An 11,226-nucleotide genomic window follows, 5' to 3' on the forward strand; every position below is an offset into this window, starting at 1 on the left:
TGCAAATCCAGAGGGGTGCTGGGGGAGGAAATCAACATTTTGTGGTGCTGGGCCTGATCAAGGTTATAATTAGGAGAGGACGCACAGAGTAGATGAGATTCCAGCTGTCATGCCCCGCTGATGTTGGCCGTGTTCCTAATCTGGAGCTCAGCAGCCACCCTATAGAAGAGGTGATATAGGACTGTCACAGGGGTGCAATTTCCAAGAAATCGGGAGTTGTCAGCGCTAGCACGCGCCGCAGAAAGCCATCGGAGATGCACAAACCCTTCCGTACCCTGGGTCTGTCACCCAGCCGCGGGATGCATAGCAGACAGTCTCCTGCTTGAAGAAACCATTTGCTGTGACAGGACCCTCTGCATCGCTCCCTTCACCTTCGTCCCACCTTTGAAGCTGGCCCCTGTGCAGCAACCCTCAATGCAACTTTTTTATTCGCTTATTTTCCTCTTTCCCCTCTGGCACCACCAGCCCAGCGTCAATGACCTGTCATGGAGGAGCTGTCAGCTTCTAACCCAAGGAGTAAGTATCTTCCTTCCCGTGGCTCCTGCTATAAAGCCCCACGGCCAGCACTGACCTCCAGGAGAAAATGGAAAAGCCACATCCTCCCCAGCCCCTCTTCGTTCTAGCGTCAGCGCTGACGCGCTTCACGTCGCTCTGGAGCCACACCAGCAGCAGGAGTGGGTGTGTGAGAGAGGCAGCCGGGCGGGGGGGAATCGTTTCATCTATCGTTTTTTCTTTGCACATCAGCTGCAAGATAACGTCAAGGTGAGTAATTAGCAAAATCCAAAAATAGAGCGAGCGAGCTCTCCCAGAAGAGCAGGAGCTAAGGCAAGTCTCTCGCTCAGTGCTAAGCTGCACAAGGAAGGCGAAGCAGAGGGAGACACGTCACACTTTCACGCGGATTTCCACAGCCACCTTATCGCATGGTTGGCTCCACAACTGAGCAGTGGTTTTACACTTTCCTTGAGCGATCAAATGCCAAGGAAAGGAACCGGTCACTGTCTCAGTGCCAAGACACAGCTCTGGCGTTAGAGGTGCAGGGCTCGGGGGTGCTTCTTCCCAACCCCTTGCCCCACACGCTGAAAACCTGCTGCCTCCAAAGAGTCTCCCACACGAGCCACTAGAACCAGTTCCAGGAACAGCTTGGCTTGCTGACCGTGACCAGAAGTGACATACCTTAAGCACAGCTCTCCCAATTTCACATATCCCGTTGGCCTCCTTAATTTCACCCACGTCGTGTCATTACAGCACTGTCACTGCAAAGGGGACCCCCAAGGTGGGACTCCTCCCAGTCTGTCCGCTCTCAAACGGGGACCCTTTGGCTGTCCCGTTTCTCCGTCCTGCCTCAGCAGAGGTGACAGACGTGCTCCCTACCAGCCTCCCGACGGGCGGCAATGCCAGGATCACTGCGAGCTGAGATGCCTGTGGGAATCGGGGCCGGAGAGGCGCCTGGTGGTGCAAGAGCAGCTGCCGGCGGGCACAGCTGCTGCCGCGCCGCAGGGGTGGGGAGAAAACAGATTAATCAATGAAACCAAATCCGATTCATCAGAAACTACAGCCATCTGTTGGATTATTAATAGACACAGAACTCATGCAAAGCAGTAGCATTAACACTCCAGGAATATCTTTTTCTGGAGGAAAAGTTTAGGTTAGCAGCAGCTGCAGCGTCTGTGCGTGTGGGGGATGTGATGGTGGTGTTTAAATCAGTTTATTACTTTCCTTCTGCAAAATCAAATTAGTGGATTTCTCCCCACCTTCCTCCAGTACAGCATCTCACCCTCAGAAGGCAAAAAGCCTTATTTACTTTTTTACTTTTTTTTTTTTTTTTTAAATATTATCCTCACCCCAGGCCTTCTTTAGGTTCCTAAAGCATTCACCCACCTGCCTGCTCATTCCTAAGGACTCTTCCTACCGAGGGGAGCGCTGCTTAAAGCAGGGAATTGTCTCAATAACCTCCCAGCTCCGACTTCTGCAAGGAACACACGAGAGCCTTGGCAGGTGTGCAGAGTCAAAGCCGGGGTGGTTTTCACGTAGAAGACCAGTAAAACACTTACAGAAACACAGCGGCACCTAAACCAGCCCATTTTTATTTCTTGTACCAGGAGACTGAACAGGTGGGGGTCAGGGAGAGGAAAAAAATTTTCCAGATTATTTTGAACCATCTCTATTATTTTTAAGATACGCATTTAAACTGCATGCAGTTTGCTCTTCCTTTAGTTATCAACAAGTTATTTCTGTACCGTGCTCGATTCTCTTGTGAGAACAAGCAGCTAAAATAAACACTCCCTATTTATTCACATCAAATAGCTTTTCCAAGAGGAACTGAAATACAACTGACAACTCGCCTGTTTTTCCTTAACCTCCTCGAAGCATCGTGACCGCAGCAGCTGGCCGCCCGCGCTTGCGATTTGCTGCCTCCGAAGCAGAAACAGGGATGCGGGAAACGAGTCAAGGGTGGGCAGCTGTAAAACCAGCCACCCACAGATGTCAGTCAAAGCCCACGGACGCACCGAGGGCAGGAAAGCAGCAGTAGCTCCTGGGGATGAGCATAAAGCACCGTGGCAGCAAAGGCAAGCGGGCAGTAGACGGGCAGCAGCCCAAGACCTCAACTTGCTGCGGACAAAAAGCAAAAGGCAGAGCCTGAAAGAAGATCCAGGCTCCAGCAAAATGGACTATTTCCAAGTATTTCAAAAAGCTTCAAACAGCTGCGGGGAGGAAGAAAACTCTCACAGCCCGTGACAAGGCAGAGCGAGACAGAGCCGAAAACAAGGTCCCCTCTCGAACAGAAAAAGCATTGAGTCTTCGGCAAGGCCCGGAGGGTAGGGGTGCTGCTAGCTGGGCAAGCTCCCGCTGCTAAACCATGTTTGAGGAAAATTCTCCTTCAAGACATTCGACAAGGCTTGCCCACCTAGAAAACTCCCAAGAAACCAACACAGCTGTCAGTCCTGCTTTGGGGGAGCAGGAAAAGACAGGACACGTCCCAGGGGACGACAGCGAGAGCTTTGGTTCCTGCGGTGAGTTGCCAGCGAACCCAGGCTCCCCGCGGCACCGCCTGGCCAAGCTGCGGCTGCTGATGTCCCGGCAGAAGGCAGAGTACGAGTCTAAAATTGCAAGGTAAAGGATTTTAAAAAAACACCGAGGCTTTGAAGGAAGGCACCTCTTCCTGCCGTGTGCAGCTCCGGCAGGGTCCTCATCTGCCACTCGGGTCCCTGGATGCTGCTGCAGCCACCGCGTCCCCATCCCACTGTGAACGCACCCGGGATCCAGCGTTACAGGATGAGCTTCGCAATTAATTCAGTTACTTGAATCCATTTTCATGTGAGGTGCTTGAGAAACTCCAGAGCATCTATAGGATTTTTTTGCAGGGCTGCGCAGAGCTCTTGAAAAGCCTCTGCTCTATTGTGTATTTTTTTCTCTTTTGCCTTAATCCAATATTAAGCATTTCCCTAGGGAAAAACATGCGGGGTTCTCGGCAGCATTAGCAGTAAGTCGTTATTCTTTACAAATTGCAAGTCATGAATTTTAACAACTCAGAGGAAACTGTTCATAAGTATTTTCCCAATTTCTAAGATTAGAAGCGGAACAGAGATTTAGGCATAGCTTGTTATCAAGAGGAAAAAAAGAAAAAAGCAGAAACATTTGCAGGCTCTACTTTCCGAACAGTGCTGCTTTTCTCGTGTAATTAAAAGGAATGAACATTTTAAATACAATATTGTTCATTAGTGATAATTTCAGGTACGCCGTGCAAATTGACTATTTGATTAAATCATGAAATACCTCAACGTGCATCACTGCAGCAGATGGCAAGCGGGTAATGCTGAATTACACTTTGCCTTGAACATTGTGTAAAGAAAAATAAATCCATGTAATCTTTAATTTCTTGAAGAAGTACTTAACAATTTCTTCTTAATAAAGGTCCTATTCCTAGGTTGGGTTTTTTTTTCCTTTTTGCTGTATTCTACTTATGTTTTCTCTTGCAGTTCAAGGGAACTGCAACATAAGCAGAATCCTCAGTGCTTCCTAAAATACGTTGCATTACCATTTGCTGTGTTAGACTACTGTAGTATTCCATCGCACACAAAAAAAAAAAACCAACCCCAAAACTGACTCCTTTGGCCATATGGTTATTTATATTTATTGTAAATTAGGATGACTAAAAATCGCAGTTTTTATTGTAACCTATAACACCATAAATTGGAAAAGTATTGGGGATGCCAATACTCGTATTTATAGTTACTAGTCCTATGTTAAAAAAAGCCTAGCTTTCAACAAAGCCTATAGCTGTATTGAGAAAGGGGGTGCGTGGGGAGGGAAAACCGTGTGATTTACAATGTCTGTCTTTCCAGCAGCCTGGAGCAGCGGCACAGGGAGCTGCAGGCGGAGATTAAGGCCACGCGTTCAAAACTGGGGCAGCAGCGCAAGCGGTACAGCCTCACGGAGATGAAAGTGCGGAACGCGGAGAGAGCAAAGGAAGACGCAGAGAGAAGAAATGAAACGCTCCAAAAAGAAATGGAAGAGTTTTTCGAAACCTTCGGGAAAATTAACAGGTGGAAATAAACAGCAGCTTGTTCAGTTCGAAATTGAGCTCAACTGCAGGAGGGAGAAGGGCCGTATTCTGATTTCAGCACAAACTCCCATTTCAGAGGTGAAATAAGAAACCCAACCGTAAAAACCAGGCTGCCAACTGGAAAGTCAGCAGTTGATACAAACTTGTTGGGATCCCTGAACTGCAGGAGCTCTGCACCACCCCGCTAACGCCAGGAATGCTTTCCCTTACCACTGGAAAAACCTTTCAGACACACTTTGCACCACCAGCTGCCCAGCCCGCGTGCTGGGGAAGCACCCTGGTGTTCTGTGCCTGGCCTGGAGTCTGGTACCGACGCACTAAATGCTTAAGCGGCTTCAATCAAGGGATGTCGTGCTGGTTGGAGCGTGTTTTACCAGCCACCCAGAAGTCACACAGGTATTACATGGGCTTTAAGGAGGGCTGAGCTCGTACCTGCACCCCAAGAGCTGCTTCAGGGAGAGCCAAGTACAGAGGAACAATGAGCCCACACACCTCTCCCTGCGGCTCCCACCAGCGCTCGCATCGCCCTGTGCCCGGGATCCAGAGCTTCAGAGCAATTCTCGCACCCTGGCTGAAGGGATATGCATTCACGGAGGGGGAGGACTCCTCCTACAGAGCCATTTGCTCCTCTGGATTATAACTAGGCTCCCTCCAGGACTCCCACAGCAACACATTAGTCTTAAGATGGTCAGTGGTAGAACCCCTCGCTCCTGTCTCCTCAGAGCTACCTCTCTCCACGTGAGAGGTGTGTTACCTGTTTTGATACCAGCAGTAACACCACATACACAGTTAAATATCAAGGAAAACACTACCACTCTTTTAATCTACTGCAGAGGAACTTTAACATGAGCAATAGCATCTGTACACTTAAACCTGTACTGAATTTAAAATTATACTTTATATGAGAAACACATGTGGTTTATTATTTGCTTTTCAGCAAGACTAAACGTAAGACTGACCACCTACTTGATAACTCACCGTCTCACTAGAACAGCGTACGATGTGCAAGCAAAAACTGCACAGATGTTTTTCTTCTTCCCCAGAGAGGAGCGAGCAGCTCGTTTTAAGATGAAATATGAGTGAATCAAAAAACCCAGAGTCTTATCCCCCCAGGCTGGCGGAGGGCAGCAGCCCTGCCCTATTCCGTGCCCAGGACAATGCCACGGGCCCTTTGTTCCGAAGTGCAACCCTTTCCCAGCGCCGCCTGCTCTCCACGAGCGCACCATTGAACTGCACCTTGTTTCACTGCCACCCTACCTTCACACCGCGTAATCACGAACTGAACCATTTTTAAATCTGAATTCCACACACTTACATTCTTTTTGGTTTTTCCACTCCCTCCTCATCTTCTGAGTTCTCATTACTATGAAAAAGCCCTCACTTCTGAAGTTCCACTTTCCTCAAAAATCACTTCGGTCTTGTTTAATCAATTCCTTACCTTTCCAGAACTGTCCTGCCAGCCTCAAGAAATTGCAGGAAATAAAAAGATATGGCAAAAGGCGAGGAATGTACTTGGATAATGCTTTGTAAAACACTTCCCTGCACACACCTCATTGCCCTGCTTAAGTTTTTTTTTTGTTGTTGCTCTCTACTTAATGAATTAGGTCTTCCTCTGCAGGGGAAGAAGTAACCTGAAAAATACCCCATCATCAAATACAGGGGAGCTTTGGGCTCTACTGGGCATCCCTGCTTTGTCCACATACTCTGTGGCAGCGCCCTGTAGGGAAGAAATAAAATGTCAGGCTCTCCACACGAGAAATAGCAACATTGCTGTAAAAATTATTTCAGACCGTCGTAGGTGAAGCTTTTACAACACCAGAGTCTGGCTGAGAGCCCTAGCCCTTCATCTACAAAGGCAGCTATGTTAACCCTTCATGTAACGTTAGAAAACCTTCTTGAAAAGCAATTAGATGAGAGTGGCAGTTCAGTTTTACTTCACCTTCCCCGCAGGTAGAGCAGGCAGCTTTGCAAACCTGGAAACCTCATCACTGTCCTTGCAAGAACACTTTCCTCTTCCTCAAAATAAGTACATCGGAACTCTTTTTTTCACATTAGCTGTACCTCCGTCTTGTTCCGTGAGAACAAAATGAACCACAACATTGTCTGAGCACAAGGTGAAGAGAAAACTCTTCCAAAGTCCTTCTACATCCGCACGTATATATGCACACAGGTATACAGCCAGCGGCTTAGCTGAAACTTGCCCGCAGTCTGACAGTCTGATGAGGACGCCCTTCAACCCAAGGATGGGAACACAGAGCTGTCAGTATCACCAGGCAAGCTTCTGTGATTTAAAACCCCCAAATTTCAAAACACACTCGGCAGTAAAACCAAGTGCTGTTAATGTGTCCCAGTGTTCCAGCTGATGAGGAGAAAGCAGCTCCAACCGGTCTCTTAAAGCTATTCTTCATTCGTTTTTCATACCAGTACTTACTTTTTGGTTAACTGGAAGCTAAAGTGGTAACTGAGACTTTCTGTTTTAAAATAACTAAGAGCATGGATCATTTTGGTTACATAAACACTTCAACACAGCAAGAATCAAGAAAAAGAAAACATTGCTACAGTAAATAAGACAGACGGCTCAAATCTTTTAAGTATACATATTTATTTGTAATTTTACAGTGGCTTTAGTACTGTTTTACAATAACGTTCTTGGAGAAGAAAAAAAAAAAACAACCAAAAAGCTTCAGAACAAGGCTTTAACTAGCAGTTCATAACTAGTTATTGACAGTTTTCCCTATGAAATTCTAATTTCCTTAAAGAAAATCAATCCAAAAAAACAAGGAAGCATGACTGCTGTCCATAAAAAAACCCAAACCCTAAAAACTTTCTAGTCATCCTGAAAACAAAGTCCAGCATCAGACAAAAGAGCCACTGCGTTGAAAGGAACATGTTCCTATTGCACAAGCATCGAGAATGAGATATGACAATCAAAGCCTAATTTCATAGGCAGAAGAGGCCACAAGTATCTATATAATTAGACTTCAAAGCACATCTTTCTTCTGAAATTATATACCGTACTATAACTAATATTAAGGCCATAAAATCAGAACACTGTAACAAGTGATAGGGCTTGATGCTACTTTTTGTGACATCTGGTAAACAGAAGGTAGGAAAGAGGGCCAAAACAAGACGCACAAAGCATTCTGAAGGGGGTTACAACTTGAAGGCCGAATCAAAAGAAATCCTCAAAGAAACAGTTTTTGGAGGGGGTTTATTTTGAGTCATGAGATAAAACCGGATTTCATAACAAATCACTCAAGGAGCCTACTATACTCTCTAATAGCACGTGTTCTGGAGTACACTATAGAATATATTCTCTGGAATTAACATTTGAATTTGTAGGAAAACAGTTAATTATTTCTATTTGTCATTCCCTCTAAAATAGATGAAAATTTGTATAATCTTTATAAATTATCTTAATGACCAGGTAAGGCTTCACTGTACTGAGTTAACTGCACACAGGTATCTGTGATTCGCTCTTAATTAGGTACCTTGATTACACTAGACTGCTAAAACCATTAGGGGAACCCAACACGTCGTGTAATTCAAAGAAAGGGATAGTTATGTATTGCTATCTTTCTAATTGTGTTCATTTTAGTAGTGTGTAACACACCTGAAAGCAATAGCCCCAAAGAAGCAGCAACTACCATGGAAGTTTAAACATTTTACTTTAGGAAAATCTGGGAGTCTGATGAAGCTGAAAATGCACGTTAGTCATTTTATAAAGTTTGGCTTGCCAACATTTAAGAAAATATAGTTATCAAAAACAGACAAATACACTGCTAACCATCTGTTACATTTTTCTTTTAAAAAAATTAGCACCAATTTAAGCATCTGAATTCATAGAAAAGCTAGAGACACACTTGGTTTTTCAAAAAAGTTTTTCCCCATTAGAAGACAATACAATAGCACATGCTCACGGGTATTACATCAGCTTCGCTATCAGTAACAAACACGACTACCGTCTCAGGTAGCAAACATAAAGTGTCGTTCTTACCCCATTACTTTCTCTCTGCTTCTGTTATCCCAAGGAACTACGGAGTGCTGCACTACAGACCCAGCCTGGGAAACACCTAGCCACGGACTCGCTGCAGTACAGCGGGGGAAGTCGCGGGGTTTCGGGCCAGTATTTTAGAGCAGGGACAGTCTTCCTGCGGCATTCACAGAGCATCCATTGCAGTGGAGTCACAATAACTGCATGTTCTGGCCTTACCGTAACATATATGACTACCTTAAGACGCGTAGCCAACAGTTAATAAATTTTTTGTTTGTTTGTTTAACAAAAAGGACGCTAGCGCTCATAGCCAGCTCGTCTTGCTGCAGGAACAAACGTCGTCGTATCTTTGTTCTCTCTTTATATAATAGATGGCTAGGGAGTCACACTGCTATTTAAGTCAGCCTACAGGCATTTGAGTACAAGATGTTCCTCAAACGATCTCTTACTATGTGTTAAATTTCAGCCCATTAAAAAAAAAAAATTTCTAATTTAAAAATCTCTGAAAACATGTATATATTTTCATGTATATATTTAAAGGAACATGTTGATCAAATCTATCAGAATAGTAAAGATTGCAACCAAAATTTAAACACTTTTTATGTCATTCCTTTTTACACCACATACTGGTTGTATTAAGAAGAATCCTAAAGTGCTTCAAACCCAGCAATTAATAAAGTCGATTTCTTTTGTGCAAAACTGCAAGCACCTTTTCAAAAAAATAAGCAGCAGCATCAAGGATTAAAAACGTAAATAGTTAAATGTATTTTCTCTATTTTGTTTTGAATTCTTGGACCAAAATAATTTGCCGTATTTTCATTAGCAGATTACAGAAGAGTGCATTTTATTAGTTTAATTTTATACTGGACTTGTTATACATATACTGTCTGAAATGGCGGACCCAGGTAAATTTATATCCACAAAGCCACACGGTGGGATTGAAATCCAACGACTAAAATTTTAGCTACAAAAATAGTAATTTTATAGAACACAAACAGAAACAACGGTTATCTCTCCACTTTCCTCCAACACTAATATGAGAAAAGATGGTTTACTTAAAACATTAGTTTAGCTCCAGACATTTTTAGCATGCAGAGCGGGCAAAAAATAAAACCAATAAGTTGTGTAATAAGCTTTTAGAACATCACTATCACTCAGGTAATAAATCTAAAATATATGTAAAATAATAACCCAGAATACACTTTTTCTGTCATATTTCAACATGTTAAAAAAAATAATCAAAGACACTCTGGAAAAAGCAAAGAAATCCCTTGATTCATCTATAGGAACTTGAGTCCAAATTCTGCATCTGGGTGCAGGTGTCCCTGGATCAAAACCAGTTTTGAGCAGGAATTACACAATACACATCCCAGGAAAGAATTTGGTTCCCAGTATATGGTATCACACTAAGTTTAGCATCAAGCCCTGATAGAATCCATATGACATATGTAGAATATACAGACAAAGGCTGTTCAGCATTTACCCCCCACCACGCTTAAAGTACTTCCATGCCAAGTGTGACAATTCAAATGAAACACTCCACACAAACCGTACTGCTGCAAGGCCGAACCCCTACTGCAGAGCGGCATCGTGTTAGCAAAGATCTGTCTGCACTCGAACATCTGAACCCAGAGGGCTGCGCTTCTGCCCAACGCAGGGTCATCCGCTCAGTTTTCGAAGACTTGGTACGTCGGCTGTATTTTGAATGTCTAAATGCTACTTCATTCAGAAAATTACAATTTTAAGCCAAATATGATCAGATCTAAAAAGGAAACTGATTTAGCATTTAAGGTCCTTCCTTTATGAAAGAAAAATAATCATAAAGAATCACTTTTTAAAAAAATGAATCTCTTAGGACGTAAAAAAGACAAAGGAAACCTCAAGAGCCCTCTGGTTCCTAACAGGTTTTGAAACTTACCAACCAACTAGTTAATTTCTAGTTAAGGTTGAGTTTATTTTTCATTATTTTGACAAAGAAATGCAAACCCTTACCGGAAACATTACAAAACTTCAAAGGCTGTTTGGAAACACTGTTTCCAGTCCTTACACTAGTTTATTTTGTACGAACCATGCAGACAAAGCCTTAATTTTGACATTCATTTCTCATCTTTTGCAATAAAAACTAGACTTGTCATATCACAGTATTTCCTCAAAGCACACTCATCGGCTGTTTATCCAGATTTCAAAATGCCAAGCTTTTTTTTTTTTTGAGGAAAGATGATATGAGCACAGATGAAATGAACTGTTTAAAACATACTCCATTTCTGCAATGCCATTCAGCTACTCAGTGTTCATATATTTAACATAATGTTTCTGGTAAATAATCTGATTGATAGCCATAGAACTCTTTTTTTCAGGTGAGCAGTTAAGATCACAGATTGTATCTATGTTGACCACCGTTTCTTTTTAGTCATATTTCATAAATTGTTTATGTATACTGCAGTAGTGTTAACACTATACAAAGTCTCTCATAAAGAAAAAGTAACATTCGTGTTTACAAAACTGAGCAGGTTTTTTAATATATATGTATACACACACACTCACATATTCTTAATCTTTAAATACATATAAATATTTATAAATGCCAAAGTGCAAAAAAATGGTCAATTGCATCACTTTACATACATGATTTTAGTATTAGGAATAAAAGTGATTATATTGCACACCC

General features: G+C 43.2%; 1 protein-coding gene across 1 annotated transcript; it reads left to right on the forward strand.

Annotated features, from left to right (window-relative positions):
• Positions 1-2,313: 2,313 nt before the first annotated feature.
• On the forward strand, positions 2,314-6,065 carry LOC141749884 (rho GTPase-activating protein 24-like). The gene is made up of 2 exons (XM_074604127.1): positions 2,314-3,111; positions 4,347-6,065. The coding sequence occupies exons 1-2, from the start codon at positions 2,858-2,860 to the stop codon at positions 4,552-4,554; spliced, it is 462 nt and encodes a 153-aa protein (XP_074460228.1). The 5' UTR covers positions 2,314-2,857; the 3' UTR covers positions 4,555-6,065.
• The last annotated feature ends 5,161 nt before the right edge of the window (positions 6,066-11,226 follow it).

This window comes from Larus michahellis, chromosome 11, assembly GCF_964199755.1.
Source record: "Larus michahellis chromosome 11, bLarMic1.1, whole genome shotgun sequence".
Classification (NCBI taxonomy): domain Eukaryota; kingdom Metazoa; phylum Chordata; class Aves; order Charadriiformes; family Laridae; genus Larus; species Larus michahellis.